Here is an 18,205-nt window from a genome sequence, read left to right on the forward strand (position 1 = left end):
TGGTTTCTAGGTCGACATGAGTTTTTCCACAATTTTTTCCATTTTTTAAACTTTTTCATACTTTACGATCAACGTGGACTACGATTGGGAACAGTAACCTTGCCCGAAGCTACGAGCCACGCGAAGGGACATGGTGCTTTACAAAGAAAACAACACCAAAAAAAGTTTAAAAAACTCATGTCGTCTTTTTGTCATGTCAACCTTGCTCATGTCGACCTAATGACTGTGTTGACTTATTTCAGGTGTCGACTTAATCACTGTCGACCAATAGTGGTTGACCTAATGACTGTCGACCTACAGTAAGTGTGGTCGACCCTATGAACCACATTCCTTGATTTATAGCAACAATTTTACTAAATGTTTCTTACAGCATTATATTTATATTAAATAAAAAATGTACTATTATATTAGTAACTAACTTTGTGCCTTGCCACAAGCACTGGTTTTGCCTATTACATTGACCATAAATAATATGAATTAATCCTGGACCACCGAGTGCCCCAAGTCACCCCAGGCTGCCATGGCACCCAGTTTGGGAACCACGGGCATATACAGTATATATTTGATGCTACCATAAATATGGTGAGCTTTACTGTGGAACCAGGTCCAATTTATTCTGAGAACCATTTCACAACCTTGGGAAGAATTAACAAATGACATCATTTCACATTGCGGTATATTTAAAAGGATACAATCATAAAATGTGATAATAACTTTCGCAAATTATAAATATAATTATCTGCTTTGTACCAACCAGGGAATATTTTATTACATTACTCTTGCAGTAAGTCCAGGCACAAATGATCCTCAAGTCTTATTGCACTTAGTCTAAAAGTTTATAATCTGTGCTGTAAAAAATACAGATAGAGATATCACCAGGTGAGACCCAAAGGCAGGAATAGCTCAAGGGCAAAGTAAATGAGGAACTTTCCTTAAGCAGAAAAATAAAACTAAATCCATGCCTTAAAAAAAATATACGGGACTTGTTTGTACAGTATCAGCAAGGCATTCTGCCAGGACATATCTGCCCTATGTTATAAAAGAAATAATATTTTAGTCAGCTATATTTACATTCTCTTGCAGGCTTGGAATAAAGGTTCTTCAAAGGGGCTGTACGCCTCACCTCCTACTGAAACTCACATAGAGTTTTGTTTTAGGCAGTCAGTCTCTTTAACCTACTGAAATAGTGAAGGAATTCCCACCGATGTAGAAGTGGCAGCCAGTGTCGGACTGGGGCATGGAGGGAATACCGGGTGAATGCCGTTGTAGGGACCCATGCTTAAAGGTGTGGCCATGCTCCAGTGGGGGCATGGCCAGCAACCACAGAGGTTTGGGTAACCATTAGAGAGTACATGTTCTGTGCCCCTTGGTAAATATATAATAAACCAAATTATTGTGAAGTTTAATGTAACATACAGTGCATCCAAAAAGTATTCACAGCGCTTCACTTTTTCCACATTTTGTTATGTTACAGCCTTATTCCACAATGTAATAAATTCATTTTCCCCTCAAAATTCTAAACACAACACCCCATAATGATAGCGTGAAAAAATATATTTTTTTATTTTTGCAAATGAGAAATGCAATAAGAAATCACATGTACATAAGTATTCACAGACTTTTCTATGGAGCTCAAAATTGAGCTCAGGTGCATCCTGTTTCTACTAATCATCCTTGAGACGTTCCTACAGCCTAATTGGAGTCCACCTGTGGTAAATTCAGTTGACTGGACATGATTTGGAAAGGCACACACACCTGTCTATATAAGGTCCCACACTTGACTGTGCATGTATGAGCACAAATCAAGCATTAACTCAAAAGAAAAGTCTGTAGACCTCCGAGCCAGGATTGTCTCGAGGCACAAATCTGGGGAAGGGTACAGAAAAATATATGCTGCTTTGCAGGTCCCAGTGAGCACAGTGGCCTCTATCATCCGAAAATGGAAGAAGTTCGTAACCACCTGGACTCTTCCAAGAGCTGGCTGGCCATCTATACTGAGCAATCAGGGGAGAAGGGTCCTAGTCAGGGAGGTGACCAAAAACCCGATGGTCATTCTGTCAGAGCTACAGCATTCCTCTGTGGAGAGAGGAGAACCTTCCAGAAGGACAACCATTTCTACAGCAATCCACCAATCAGGCCTGTATGGTAGAGTGGCCAGACGGAAGCCAGTCCCAGGGCCGGCGACAAGGAGGAGTCAAAGCGGACACCTGTACTGGGCCCCAAGGATATGCCACTTAGTGCCCAGCAAGGATGTGAGCTATCTTGTCCAAATAGGGAAGCGGGTTTTAGGCGGTGTGGGCACAGTCTCAGAGTGATAGGATCCTCTCACACACAGCGACTGTGCGACGTGAGTGTGTGCTCGCTCTTCTGGATCCAGCTCTGTTGCAGGCAGATACAGGACATGGCAGAAGCTCCACTGGCCAGGATTTCTGTGCCCTGTGCCGGCCTCTTCTGGTGGTGTGTGAAGGCCACATGGTACCTGCTGTGCGGCGTTTGGGTCTGGATTCTGAGGAGTGCAGCGCAGGTGAGTCTGTTTCCAGGGTAAGGGTGGCTTGGTGAGGGGATACAGGGCTTTGGGATGATGTGGGGGAGTCATTGTGGAGAAACAGACTGTGGGGTATGTGGGAGAAAGGAGAGAGGGAGACATAGAAGTGTGGTGTGTGTGGGTGAGGAGGGAGAGATATACACATTGATATATTTTTATAAATAAGTATATTTTTATTAACAGTTCCTTATATAGGTCTGCAAATTCTGTTGCACTTTTAGAATCTGAAGGGGCCTAATAGATATCACTGTATGGGGCCCCAAGATTTCTGTTGCCGGCCCTGACCACTCCTTAGTAAAAGCACATGGCAGCCCGTCTGGAGTTTGCAAAAATGCACCTGAAGGACTCTCAGACTATGAGAAACAAAGATTGGACTCTTTGGCATGAATGCCAGGCGTCAAGTTTGGAGGAAACCAGGCACCGCTCATCAGCAGGCCAATACCATCCCTACAGTGAAGCATGGTGGTGGCAGCATAATGCTGTGGGGATGTTTTTCGGTGGCAGGAACTGGGAGACTAGTCAGGATAGAGGGGAAGATGAGTACAGCAATGTACAGAGACATCCTGGATGAAAACCTGCTCCAGAACGCTCTTGACCTCAGACGGGGTGGGTACGGGTTCATCTTTCAGCAGGACAACGACCCTAAGCACACAGCCAAGATATCAAAGGAGTGGCTTCAGGACAACTCTGTGAATTTCCTTGAGTGGCCCAGCCAGAGCCCAGACTTGAATCCGATTGAACATCTCTGGAGAGATCTGAAAATGGCTGTGCACCGACGCTTCCCATCCAACCTGATGGAGCTTGAGAGGTGCTGCAAAGATGAATGAGCGAAACTGCCCAAAGACAGGTGTGCCAAGCTTGTGGCATCATATTCAAAAAGACTTGAGGGTGTAATTTCTGCCAAATGTGCATCAACAAAGTATTGAGCAAAGGCTGTGAATGCCTATGTACATGTGATTTCTTAGTTTGTTATTTTTTATAAATTTGCAAAAATCTAAAAACAAAACTGTTTTCACGTTGTCATTATAGGGTATTGTGTGTAGAATTTTGAGGGAAAATGAATTTATTCCATTTAGGAATAAGACTGTAACATGACAAAATGTGGGAAAAGAGGAGCTCTGTGAATACTTTACGAATGCACAGTATGTAAAATGCATAATTCAAGTGCACTAAGATAGAGTCTGAAAGCTGATCCCTAGAGGAGGAAGAGGGGCCACAGGCAATGGGGCCCACCGGGTGTTTCCCCTGTGTGCCAGACCAACCCTGGTGGCAGCTGATACAGGACCTGGAGTCGAAGGAAGACCCAGCTATGCTGGTCATTACTCCCTCGGAGGACACAGTTCTACTCTTTTAAGAGCAGTGTAGGTTCCCAAGACTCTTTTGTGTCATCACCAAGCCCTTACTGAAATATTGCAATGGTTCCCAATATGGGGTCTATTCATCATCCCTTCATTTCTGCAAAAATAGGTGAAAATGAAATTTTTTTCACCTACTTTTGTAGAAATTAAGTATAAGGGTCATTAATTTTAAAGATATCTCCTGCTTACCTCTCAGCCCCGATCTGTTCCGCTGTCCCTATACATTAGTATGGTGAACTAAATGAATGCAGCTACGAAGATACTAAATCTTTTGAGCTTCACAATGAAAACTATTGCCATTTTCAGATGGCGTTTGTTCCTGCAGCCCCACTCCTTCCTATGGGAAGGAGGTCCGGGGTTGCAAAGAGGAATCCGATCGGATCAGAATAGCATGTGCCTCTAGCTACAAGACCACTACACTCCCACAAGACTCCTTGCAATCTCACTGTCCTGCCCAGTACCCATCATGAAAAGCTCATTTGATGGTAAGACAGATCCAACAAAGTTCCGTCCACCCAAACAATTCTGGAGTGCAGAAATTCGCAGCTGCATAAGCGATGTATGCTAAAACTCGTTATTTGCATCCGTGCATAAAGAGCCATCCAACTAAGAATCGGACCCATGGTTTACACCTTTAAGAAAAACTACTTTTAGGTCATTGTTGTGTATGAGAAGTTCATCCTTTTTTCATTGTTTTCTTTGTTTTCCTTGGTTTTGTTACAGGAATCTGTTGACTTCCTTGCACTGAATATAGAATATAACTGTCAGAACGCTGATCAGCTGCAGAAACTGAGTAAAAATCAGGTATGAAATAAAAATATAAGTGAATATAATATAGAGAGCTTACTTCACCTGATTCTCTGTTTTAAGAAAACACTATAAAGCTGCATTATAATAGCCTTGATTAACATCAGAGACCCAGATACAGTATATATATATATATATATATATATATATAAAGGGATGTATCTATGTGTGTATGTTCCAGCATAACTCTGGAATGCCTGAAGCAATTTACACCAACCTTGGTACACATATTGATTTACATTCTGGAAAAAAAACATACTGCGGTGGTAAGACACCCCTAGCACCCCTTGGGGTGGGGGTGGGAAGGGGGTGACATGTATAACTCTATAGTTTTCGGCATAACTCTGGAATGCCTTGAGCAATTTACACCAAACTTCGTACACATATGACATACAATCTGGAAAAAAAGTACTGTGGGGGTAAGACACCCCTAGCACCCGTAGGGGTGGGGGTGGGAAGGTGGTGACATGTAAAAATCCATAGTTTTCGGGGTCGCGGAGATGAATATTGACTCTCACGATGCCGTTTAAGTCCAAGTTCAGCCCCCATCAGCATGGGTGGGGAGAAGGGGTGAAAAATAAAATGTCCAAAATGACCGACATTAGTGTCAAATTATGCTGGCGCTATAAGCATCAAACTGACAAGTATATAGCCCAGAGGCCCATTACATAGTGACCCCTGGGGAAACAGCTCCCGCATAGACTGCACCTGGCTCGGGTGATGAAACAATGACAGCAGTCGGCAGTGTATGCAGGGCATGGGGGTGGGGGGATGGGGCAGCCCTGCTACTGCTGCTTTCACACTTACCCACATCAGCAGACTCTCACACAGATCCACCCGGTCCAGGCTCTCCATGTTTAACTCCCTCCGCTCCGCTACTCGCTTTCTGCCAACTGATCTGCAGCAACGCAATGTGGCTCCGTCCCCGGCTACACAGCGGCAGCGATGATAAATCGCATCAGGGTCGCTACTCGCTGTGACCACGCCCCGGCACAACCGCCACTATAACTATTGCTATCATTGTACAGGCCACTGACACGGGGGGGGGGGGGGGCACAGCGGCACCGCTCCTGGGTTACGCAGATGTCTCCCCACCGATGTACCTGGTGCTGGCTGCTGTGTCCGGCTTGGGGAGGGGGTGATCCCGAGAGGTTCCCAGCAGCAGGCATCCCCTCCGTCTCTGGGCTGCTCCCTCCGGGTGCTGCTGGCTGCTGCCTTGCTGGGGAATTGGGTGGTTTTAGTTTACCAGGAAGTCCTTAAAAATGAAAGTTATACGCACGGAAATACTTGAAATTCCGTAGCGAAGCACGGGTACTCAGCTAGTACTTAATATAAACCATTTCAAAACTCCATCTACTTTACCAATAAGATCTACACATCAGTTAAGGCTCTGCTTTTACTAAAATAAAGTAGTGAAACAAATGCAAGTGTGTTTTATAACAGGGTTACTTTTTAATTTCAGTACAACCTTGGACTAAACTATAATAATTTAATATTTATGCATGAAGGATGGGGGTGAAATGCCTTAATCAGTTTTCCACTGACTATTTTAATAAAAGGCAGATATGGGTGTTTGAACTTATTCTTCCCGTCAAGGTCATACTGTATCTTAAAACTAGACAAAACTTACATTTACCATAAATCTCAGTTCTGTAATGTTTTGAATCCAAGTCCAGATTGGGATTATAAAGTGGGAAAAAAGGATATTGTGTCCTTATGTATCAAATCATCTGTAGGTGGTGACCCCATACATAAGTAGGTGAGGTTAATTACATTACCTCTATTAGTGTAAAAGGAAAAACGAAATCATATTGTTTCCGCTACATGTATCCAACACTTAGAGCATCCTAGTGAAAAATACAGATTGCATCCCTGTGACCACCATACAATACAGAATGCATCCTTGTGACCACCATACTATACAGAGAGCATTACACAATAATAATAAAAGGCGCTGTTGCTCACTTTCTGTATTAAAATAATACATTTCTATTCAAATACAATATAAAAAAAATAAACACGTACATATATCCTGAAAAACAGTAGACACAATAGACCATTCTCAATAGCAGCATACAGTACGTACAGTGGTGCTGGAAAGTTTGTGAACCATTCAGAATTTTCTATATTTCTGCTGAAATTTGTCCTAAAACTACCTCAGATATTATCCAATATCACATATCTGTGAGTGGCAAAAGTATGTGACCCTTTGCTTTCAGTATATGGTATGACACCCTTGTGCAGCAATAACTGCATGGAAATATTTCCAGTAATTGTTGATTACGCCTGAACATCAGCTTGCAGGAATTTTACCCCATCCCTCCATACAAAACAGCTTCAACTCTGTTATGTTGGTGGGTTTCCTCCCATGAACTGCTCGCTTCAAGCCCTTTCACAACATTTCAATTGGATTAAGGTCAGGACTTTGACTTGGCCATTCCAAAACTTAAAATTGATCTTTCTTAAACGATTATTTGGTCGAATGGCTTGCATGCTTTGGGTCGTTGTCTTGCTACATGACCCAAATTCTCTTGAGATGCATCTCAAGGACAGATGTCCTGACATTTTCTTCAGAATATTCTGGTATAATTCAGAATTCACTGTGCCATCAATGATGGCAAGTCATCCTGGGCCAGATGCAGCAATACAGGCCCAAACCATTTTATGATGGAATGCAGTGTCCTTCTTTCTCCAAACATAACACTTCTCATTTAAACCAAAAAGCATGTCAGACTGGTATTTAGCCTTTTTAACTGCCTGTACTGCGGCCCTTGAAGTCTTCTTCTTAAAAGCTCTTTTCAGGGCTGCCTAGCGCAGCCCTCCGTGTTAGCTGCCTGCACTGCAGGCACCAACTTACAAACCGAGCTCCAGTGCCTGGAGGCAGGAATATAGAGGAGGCGGTGCAAGTCATCCTGGGAACAATCAAAGCTTTAGCCTGTTGGTGCCTCGGATCAAGATCCAACTCTACACCCCGATGTTATTCCCTGTTGAATACCAGTGTACCCCGGTGCAGAAACAGGTAATAGGCAGCCAGTCTACCCCACCACAGGAGGAGTAGATGAGTGTGAGATTACAGCAGCGCAACAACACTTGGTAAGAAGAGGGCACACAGTCACATGCACGGGTTGCTGTGCAGTGGGACTGTCCATGTGGGTAGTATTTTTGTTTTTTAAATATATTTAAATAGTATTTTTTTTTAAATGGAGGGAAGGGGGCGTGACCATGCCCTGGTTTTTGACCACGCCCTCAGAATTGACAATGACCCCCCCAAGTGTGTCCCAGAGTTTTATTTTTTAAATATATTAACCCTATCCCATACGCAAGTCAAATCTAAACTGCTCATCTCCGGTAAAAAGTGAACTGTAATGAAGTATTTCCATCTCACTATTTTACAACCAAATTAAGATAATGGCTATATTTCTGCTAGTATGCTACAGAAATGTTTTTATCTCTGCCACTAGAGCAGTGGTTCCCAACCGCTGTCCTCTAGTACCCCCAACAGCTCATATTTTCCAGTTCTCCACACAGGATTGAAAGTGAAATAATTAGCTCCACCTGTGCGTCTTTTAAAATGTGTCAGTGAGTAATGAATACACCTGTTCAACTGCTAAGTGACCTGGGAAATATGAACTGTTGGGGGGTAAGTGTGGACCAAGGTTGGGAACCACTGCACTAGAGTAACTATCTCAAGGCAAATTTGGCGGGGTCTTAAACCTGAAGTCTGGGAAACTGGGAGAAATGGATCTTCCCAGTGAGTTCCTATGGTTAATAGTGCAAAGATAAAGGGGTTACAGTATGTCCAGTGCTGGAACATACTGTAAACTCGAACAAAAGTGAAGCAAATAGAGATGACAACCAAGTATAATGGCATCGATCTGACCTTTTATTTGCAGACCCTAGTATGAGCTGTATTTACTGCTCATTATAAGTGAGAAAGTAGAAGAAGAATCTCCTTTCCCAATTACAAATTGAAGTATACTGTATTAGAACTCACATCTTACTTGGGTTCGCAAGGTCATAATGACATTACATTTGGTTGTCATCCCTACTTGTTTCACCTTTTGTTTTGATCTATATACCAGCACCGGAGATAAACCCTATGTCTTTGCTGCTTATATATGTAAATTGGATTTAATAAGAAAATATATTTATTTCTCTTACGTCCTAGAGGATGCTGGGGTCCACATTAGTACCATGTGGTATAGACGGGTCCCTTGGGAGCCATGGGCGCTTTAGGAGTTTAATAGTTTGGGCTGGCTCCTCCCTCAATGGCCCTCCTACCAGACTCAGTTTATAAAATGTGCCCGGTGGAACCGGTCACAGTTATGGGAGCTACATAGGAGTTTTTCTTGTTTTATTATTTTTTAATTAGAGTTAGGCACAGGGAGGCTGCTGGTAACAGCCTCCCTGCTTCGTGGGACTTAGGGGGAGAGTAGTGTCCAACCCTTTGAGGTTAATGGCCACTATCTCCGCTGACAGGGCATCAAGCTCCTGAGAGTGATGATCGTTAACCCCTGAGGTGATCGCTAACTCCCGTAGCATGCCGCCACCCCCTAGCAGAGCCAGAAGACCGTGGTGATGAGTTAGTCACCAGCAACCTGACAAGCGGGGAACTGGTGTGAATGGTGACTATAGGGTGGGAGCGCAGTACTGAACCTGCGCTCCAGAGGCTCAGCGGTACTGAGGTGCGGCACTATGAGGGTGCCCTGGGCCAGCGCAATACCCTTACACTGGTCGCTACCTCTATCAGGGTCTCTGACACTAACCTCAGGCCAGTATAAAGAATTTCAAGTGCTGGAAGATATGCCATTTTCGGGGCTGGAGCTTCTCCTCAGAGCGGATCCAGCAGCTCTCCAGTGCCATTTTCTCTGCAGAAATCACACAGCGATGCTGACAGTGAACGCTGACCCTCCACAGACCTCCAGTCATCCTGTGCGGTACCAGGGAGTTATAGATGAGAGGGGGTGGGGGGGGTGGAGAGTGCATTGCGTAGTCTATTAAGGGTACACAGTCTGCACCAGACAATTATTTCTAACTGTCTACTGGGGCGCTGGGTGTGCTGGCTCCATTATCTCTGTCTCTCTCTGAAAGTACTTGGGGGAAACTGTGTCTGACATTTTCCTATGTGTGTGTGTGTATGTAAATCTCACATTACTATGTCCAGGGACTCTTCACCAGAGGAATCCATTCCATGTACTCAGGAATGTAATATTATGTCTCAGCCTGCCGAATCCAAACCCCAGTAGGTGGGTTCTATTAAGGGAATGATATCCCAAATTTCTACTAGGATTGCGCATTATGAGACTGAAGCACAGGTTTTAAAACAATCTGTGGAGGTTTTATCTGGTTCTGTTCCCACTACCTCAAATTCCCCTTGTATATTCCAAAAGAAATGTGCGCTTGCCCAGATTATGCAGGTTGACACGGATACCGACTCTGACACGGCAGACGGTGAGACAGATATGCAGGGGGGGGTGAGGCTTCCCTTGCAAAAGGGGTACAGCTCATGATTGAGGCCATTAGGGATGTGTTACACATAACTGACAAACCACCTGAGCAGGAGGAGGCTTATTTTACTGACAATAAGAAAGTCTCCCTGACCTTCCCTGCCTCTAAGGAATTAAACGCATTATTTGAAAAATCCTGGGAAAACCCGGAGAACAAATTCCAGATCTCAAAAAGGGTTCTTGTTGCCTTTCTTTTCCCTGAGGAAGATAGGAAAAAGTGTGAAAACCCACCTATAGTGGACGCTTCTGTATCTAGACTGTCTAAAAAGGTGGTGTTGCCTGTCCCTGGTTCTACCGCTTTGAAAGAACCGGCAGACCGCAAGATTGAGACTATGCTCAAATCCATATACACTGCATCAGGCATGGCGTTAAGGCCCACTATTGCCTGTGCGTGGATTTCTAAAGCCATAGTTAAGTGGTCAGGCACATTGCTAGAGGAATTAGATTCTCTGGACAGAAGTGACGTTGAATTGTTTTTACGTAACATACAGGATTCTGCGGGTTTCATGGTGGAGGCCATGAAGGATCTGGGTCATCTGAATGCAAGGACGTCTTCCATGGCTGTCTCGGCATGCAAGGGACTCTGGCTGTGCCAATAGTCGGCAGACGCGGAATCCAGGAGAAGTGTGGAGAACCTACCTTTCACAGGTCAGGCTCTATTTGGGGAAGCATTGGATGCGTGGATTTCCACTGCAGCCGCTGGTAAGTCGACCTTTCTTCCCTCAGCCACTCGGTCAATGAAGAAACCTTTATCTACGTCCACGATGCAAGCCTTTCGGTCCGCAAAAGCTAACAAGTCCAAGCCTCCTAACACTTTCTTCAGAGGTGGTCGAGCAAAATCCAAAAGACCTGCACCTGCAGGTTCCCAGGAGCAGAAGCCTGCCTCTGTCTCCTCAAAATCCTCAGCATGACGGTGGACCTCACAGCCTAGAGATCGAGCAGGTGGGAGCGAGACTCAGACATTTCAGTCACGTCTGGGTGTCCTCCGGCATGGATCCCTGGGTACAAGATATTGTAATAAAAAGGTGGTATCGGATTACGCCAATCTTTAACGGTAAATGGAGATATATATCGTCAACTTCTTACTAAGACTGGTTCATCTGTTTTCACCAGTGTGTGGGCTCATCACAGAAGAATGTTCATATGAAAGAGAAACAAAAAGGAAGTCCCAATGTGTAGTAAAGTCTTGGTATTAAAAGTAGAGATGAGCGCCGGAAATTTTTCGGGTTTTGTGTTTTGGTTTTGGGTTCGGTTCCGCGGCCGTGTTTTGGGTTCGACCGCGTTTTGGCAAAACCTCACCGAATTTTTTTTGTCGGATTCGGGTGTGTTTTGGATTCGGGTGTTTTTTTCAAAAAACCCTAAAAAACAGCTTAAATCATAGAATTTGGGGGTCATTTTGATCCCAAAGTATTATTAACCTCAAAAACCATAATTTACACTCATTTTCAGTCTATTCTGAATACCTCACACCTCACAATATTATTTTTAGTCCTAAAATTTGCACCGAGGTCGCTGTGTGAGTAAGATAAGTGACCCTAGTGGCCGACACAAACACCGGGCCCATCTAGGAGTGGCACTGCAGTGTCACGCAGGATGTCCCTTCCAAAAAACCCTCCCCAAACAGCACATGACGCAAAGAAAAAAAGAGGCGCAATGAGGTAGCTGACTGTGTGAGTAAGATAAGCGACCCTAGTGGCCGACACAAACACCGGGCCCATCTAGGAGTGGCACTGCAGTGTCACGCAGGATGGCCCTTCCAAAAAACCCTCCCCAAACAGCACATGACGCAAAGAAAAAAAGAGGCGCAATGAGGTAGCTGACTGTGTGAGTAAGATAAGCGACCCTAGTGGCCAACACAAACACCGGGCCCATCTAGGAGTGGCACTGCAGTGTCACGCAGGATGTCCCTTCCAAAAAACCCTCCCCAAACAGCACATGACGCAAAGAAAAAAAGAGGCGCAATGAGGTAGCTGACTGTGTGAGTAAGATAAGCGACCCTAGTGGCCGACACAAACACCGGGCCCATCTAGGAGTGGCACTGCAGTGTCACGCAGGATGTCCCTTCCAAAAAACTCTCCCCAAACAGCACATGACGCAAAGAAAAAAAGAGGCGCAATGAGGTAGCTGACTGTGTGAGTAAGATAAGCGACCCTAGTGGCCGACACAAACACCGGGCCCATCTAGGAGTGGCACTGCAGTGTCACGCAGGATGTCCCTTCCAAAAAACCCTCCCCAAACAGCACATGACGCAAAGAAAAAAAGAGGCGCAATGAGGTAGCTGACTGTGTGAGTAAGATAAGCGACCCTAGTGGCCGACACAAACACCGGGCCCATCTAGGAGTGGCACTGCAGTGTCACGCAGGATGGCCCTTCCAAAAAACCCTCCCCAAACAGCACATGACGCAAAGAAAAAAAGAGGCGCAATGAGGTAGCTGACTGTGTGAGTAAGATAAGCGACCCTAGTGGCCGACACAAACACCGGGCCCATCTAGGAGTGGCACTGCAGTGTCACGCAGGATGTCCCTTCCAAAAAACCCTCCCCAAACAGCACATGACGCAAAGAAAAAAAGAGGCGCAATGAGGTAGCTGACTGTGTGAGTAAGATAAGCGACCCTAGTGGCCGACACAAACACCGGGCCCATCTAGGAGTGGCACTGCAGTGTCACGCAGGATGTCCCTTCCAAAAAACCCTCCCCAAACAGCACATGACGCAAAGAAAAAAAGAGGCGCAATGAGGTAGCTGACTGTGTGAGTAAGATAAGCGACCCTAGTGGCCGACACAAACACCGGGCCCATCTAGGAGTGGCACTGCAGTGTCACGCAGGATGTCCCTTCCAAAAAACCCTCCCCAAACAGCACATGACGCAAAGAAAAAAAGAGGCGCAATGAGGTAGCTGACTGTGTGAGTAAGATAAGCGACCCTAGTGGCCGACACAAACACCGGGCCCATCTAGGAGTGGCACTGCAGTGTCACGCAGGATGTCCCTTCCAAAAAACCCTCCCCAAACAGCACATGACGCAAAGAAAAAAAGAGGCGCAATGAGGTAGCTGACTGTGTGAGTAAGATAAGCGACCCTAGTGGCCGACACAAACACCGGGCCCATCTAGGAGTGGCACTGCAGTGTCACGCAGGATGTCCCTTCCAAAAAACCCTCCCCAAACAGCACATGACGCAAAGAAAAAAAGAGGCGCAATGAGGTAGCTGACTGTGTGAGTAAGATAAGCGACCCTAGTGGCCGACACAAACACCGGGCCCATCTAGGAGTGGCACTGCAGTGTCACGCAGGATGGCCCTTCCAAAAAACCCTCCCCAAACAGCACATGACGCAAAGAAAAATAAAAGAAAAAAGAGGTGCAAGATGGAATTGTCCTTGGGCCCTCCCACCCACCCTTATGTTGTATAAACAGGACATGCACACTTTAACCAACCCATCATTTCAGTGACAGGGTCTGCCACACGACTGTGACTGATATGACGGGTTGGTTTGGACCCCCCCCAAAAAAGAAGCAATTAATCTCTCCTTGCACAAACTGGCTCTACAGAGGCAAGATGTCCACCTCATCATCATCCTCCGATATATCACCGTGTACATCCCCCTCCTCACAGATTATCAATTCGTCCCCACTGGAATCCACCATCTCAGCTCCCTGTGTACTTTGTGGAGGCAATTGCTGCTGGTCAATGTCTCCGCGGAGGAATTGATTATAATTCATTTTAATGAACATCATCTTCTCCACATTTTCTGGATGTAACCTCGTACGCCGATTGCTGACAAGGTGAGCGGCGGCACTAAACACTCTTTCGGATTACACACTTGTGGGAGGGCAACTTAGGTAGAATAAAGCCAGTTTGTGCAAGGGCCTCCAAATTGCCTCTTTTTCCTGCCAGTATAAATACGGACTGTGTGACGTGCCTACTTGGATGCGGTCACTCATATAATCCTCCACCATTCTTTCAATGTTGAGAGAATCATATGCAGTGACAGTAGACGACATGTCCGTAATCGTTGTCAGGTCCTTCAGTCCGGACCAGATGTCAGCATCAGCAGTCGCTCCAGACTGCCCTGCATCACCGCCAGCGGGTGGGCTCGGAATTCTGAGCCTTTTCCTCGCACCCCCAGTTGCGGGAGAATGTGAAGGAGGAGATGTTGACAGGTCGCGTTCCGCTTGACTTGACAATTTTCTCACCAGCAGGTCTTTCAACCCCAGCAGACTTGTGTCTGCCGGAAAGAGAGATCCAAGGTAGGTTTTAAATCTAGGATCGAGCACGGTGGCCAAAATGTAGTGCTCTGATTTCAACAGATTGACCACCCGTGAATCCTTGTTAAGCGAATTAAGGGCTCCATCCACAAGTCCCACATGCCTAGCGGAATCGCTCCGTGTTAGCTCCTCCTTCAATGTCTCCAGCTTCTTCTGCAAAAGCCTGATGAGGGGAATGACCTGACTCAGGCTGGCAGTGTCTGAACTGACTTCACGTGTGGCAAGTTCAAAGGGCATCAGAACCTTGCACAACGTTGAAATCATTCTCCACTGCACTTGAGACAGGTGCATTCCACCTCCTATATCGTGCTCAATTGTATAGGCTTGAATGGCCTTTTGCTGCTCCTCCAACCTCTGAAGCATATAGAGGGTTGAATTCCACCTCGTTACCACTTCTTGCTTCAGATGATGGCAGGGCAGGTTCAGTAGTTTTTGGTGGTGCTCCAGTCTTCTGTACGTGGTGCCTGTACGCCGAAAGTGTCCCGCAATTCTTCTGGCCACCGACAGCATCTCTTGCACGCCCCTGTCGTTTTTTAAAAAATTCTGCACCACCAAATTCAAGGTATGTGCAAAACATGGGACGTGCTGGAATTTGCCCATATTTAATGCACACACAATATTGCTGGCGTTGTCCGATGCCACAAATCCACAGGAGAGTCCAATTGGGGTAAGCCATTCCGCGATGATCTTCCTCAGTTGCCGTTAGAGGTTTTCAGCTGTGTGCGTATTCTGGAAAGCGGTGATACAAAGCGTAGCCTGCCTAGGAAAGAGTTGGCGTTTGCGAGATGCTGCTACTGGTGCCGCCGCTGCTGTTCTTGCGGCGGGAGTCCATACATCTACCCAGTGGGCTGTCACAGTCATATAGTCCTGACCCTGCCCTGCTCCACTTGTCCACATGTCCGTGGTTAAGTGGACATTGGGTACAACTGCATTTTTTAGGACACTGGTGAGTCTTTTTCTGACGTCCGTGTACATTCTCGGTATCGCCTGCCTAGAGAAGTGGAACCTAGATGGTATTTGGTAACGGGGGCACACTGCCTCAATAAATTGTCTAGTTCCCTGTGAACTAACGGCGGATACCGGACGCACGTCTAACACCAACATAGTTGTCAAGGCCTCAGTTATCCGCTTTGCAGCAGGATGACTGCTGTGATATTTCATCTTCCTCGCAAAGGACTGTTGGACAGTCAATTGCTTACTGGAAGTAGTACAAGTGGGCTTACGACTTCCCCTCTGGGATGACCATCGACTCCCAGCAGCAACAACAGCAGCGCCAGCAGCAGTAGGCGTTACACGCAAGGATGCATCGGAGGAATCCCAGGCAGGAGAGGACTCGTCAGAATTGCCAGTGACATGGCCTGCAGGACTATTGGCATTCCTGGGGAAGGAGGAAATTGACTCTGAGGGAGTTGGTGGGGTGGTTTGCGTGAGCTTGGTTACAAGAGGAAGGGATTTACTGGTCAGTGGACTGCTTCCGCTGTCGGCCAAAGTTTTTGAACTTGTCACTGACTTATTATGAATGCGCTGCAGGTGACGTATAAGGGAGGATGTTCCGAGGTGGTTAACGTCCTTACCCCTACTTATTACAGCTTGACAAAGGGAACACACGGCTTGACAAATGTTGTCCGCATTTCTGTTGAAATACTTCCACACCGAAGAGCTGATTTTTTTGGTATTTTCACCAGGCATGTCAACGGCCATATTCCTCCCACGGACAACAGGTGTCTCCCCGGGTGCCTGACTTAAACAAACCACCTCACCATCAGAATCCTCCTGGTCAATTTCCTCCCCAGCGCCAGCAACACCCATATCCTCCTCATCCTGGTGTACTTCAACACTGACATCTTCAATCTGACTATCAGGAACTGGACTGCGGGGGCTCCTTCCAGCACTTGCAGGGGGCGTGCAAATGGTGGAAGGCGCAATTGGACTCTCCTTGTGGATTTGGGATTTCGAAGAACGCACAGTTCTTTGCGGTGCTTTTGCCAGCTTGAGTCTTTTCAGTTTTCTTGCGAGAGGCTGAGTGCTTCCATCCTCATGTGAAGCTGAACCACTAGCCATGAACATAGGCCAGGGCCTCAGCCGTTCCTTGCCACTCCGTGTGGTAAATGGCATATTGGCAAGTTTACGCTTCTCCTCCGACAATTTTATTTTAGGTTTTGGAGTCCTTTTTTTACTGATATTTGGTGTTTTGGATTTGACATGCTCTGTACTATGCCATTGGGCATCGGCCTTGGCAGACGACGTTGCTGGCATTTCATCGTCTCGGCCATGACTAGTGGCAGCAGCTTCAGCACGAGGTGGAAGTGGATCTTGATCTTTCCCTAATTTTGGAACCTCAACATTTTTGTTCTCCATATTTTAATAGGCACAACTAAAAGGCACCTCAGGTAAACAATGGAGATGGATGGATACTAGTATACAATTATGGATGGACTGCCGAGTGCCGACACAGAGGTAGCTACAGCCGTGGACTATTGTACTGTACTGTGTCTGCTGCTAATATAGACTGGATGATAATGAGATGTAGTATGTATGTATAAAGAAGAAAGAAAAAAAAACCACGGGTAGGTGGTATACAATTATGGACGGACTGCCGAGTGCCGACACAGAGGTAGCTACAGCCGTGGACTACCGTACTGTGTCTGCTGCTAATATAGACTGGTTGATAAAGAGATGTAGTATGTATGTATAAAGAAGAAAGAAAAAAAAACCACGGGTAGGTGGTATACAATTATGGACGGACTGCCGAGTGCCGACACAGAGGTAGCTACAGCCGTGGACTACCGTACTGTGTCTGCTGCTAATATAGACTGGTTGATAAAGAGATGTAGTATGTATGTATAAAGAAGAAAGAAAAAAAAACCACGGGTAGGTGGTATACAATTATGGATGGACTGCCGAGTGCCGACACAGAGGTAGCTACAGCCGTGGACTACCGTACTGTACTGTGTCTGCTGCTAATATAGACTGGATGATAATGAGATGTAGTATGTATAAAGAAGAAAGAAAAAAAAAAACACGGGTAGGTGGTATACAATTATGGATGGACTGCCGAGTGCCGACACAGAGGTAGCTACAGCCGTGGACTACCGTACTGTGTCTGCTGCTAATATAGACTGGTTGATAAAGAGATGTAGTATGTATGTATAAAGAAGAAAGAAAAAAAAACCACGGGTAGGTGGTATACAATTATGGATGGACTGCCGAGTGCCGACACAGAGGTAGCTACAGCCGTGGACTACCGTACTGTGTCTGCTGCTAATATAGACTGGTTGATAAAGAGATGTAGTATGTATGTATAAAGAAGAAAGAAAAAAAAACCACGGGTAGGTGGTATACAATTATGGATGGACTGCCGAGTGCCGACACAGAGGTAGCTACAGCCGTGGACTACCGTACTGTACTGTGTCTGCTGCTAATATAGACTGGATGATAATGAGATGTAGTATGTATAAAGAAGAAAGAAAAAAAAACCACGGGTAGGTGGTATACAATTATGGATGGACTGCCGAGTGCCGACACAGAGGTAGCTACAGCCGTGGACTACCGTACTGTGTCTGCTGCTAATATAGACTGGTTGATAATGAGATGTAGTATGTATAAAGAAGAAAGAAAAAAAAAACCACGGGTAGGTGGTATACAATTATGGACGGACTGCCGAGTGCCGACACAGAGGTAGCTACAGCCGTGGACTACCGTACTGTACTGTGTCTGCTGCTAATATA

General features: G+C 45.8%; 1 protein-coding gene across 1 annotated transcript in view; it reads left to right on the plus strand.

Annotated features, from left to right (window-relative positions):
* The window catches only part of LCT (lactase), a 221,710-nt gene that overhangs the window by 8,407 nt on the left and 195,098 nt on the right, over positions 1–18,205 (plus strand). Inside the window, exon 3 of the mRNA XM_063933757.1 lies at positions 4,627–4,707. Within this exon, the coding sequence (XP_063789827.1) occupies positions 4,627–4,707 (81 nt within the window). The remainder of the gene's footprint in view (positions 1–4,626; positions 4,708–18,205) is intronic.

The sequence above is a fragment of the Pseudophryne corroboree genome, chromosome 7, assembly GCF_028390025.1.
Source record: "Pseudophryne corroboree isolate aPseCor3 chromosome 7, aPseCor3.hap2, whole genome shotgun sequence".
Lineage (NCBI taxonomy): Eukaryota > Metazoa > Chordata > Amphibia > Anura > Myobatrachidae > Pseudophryne > Pseudophryne corroboree.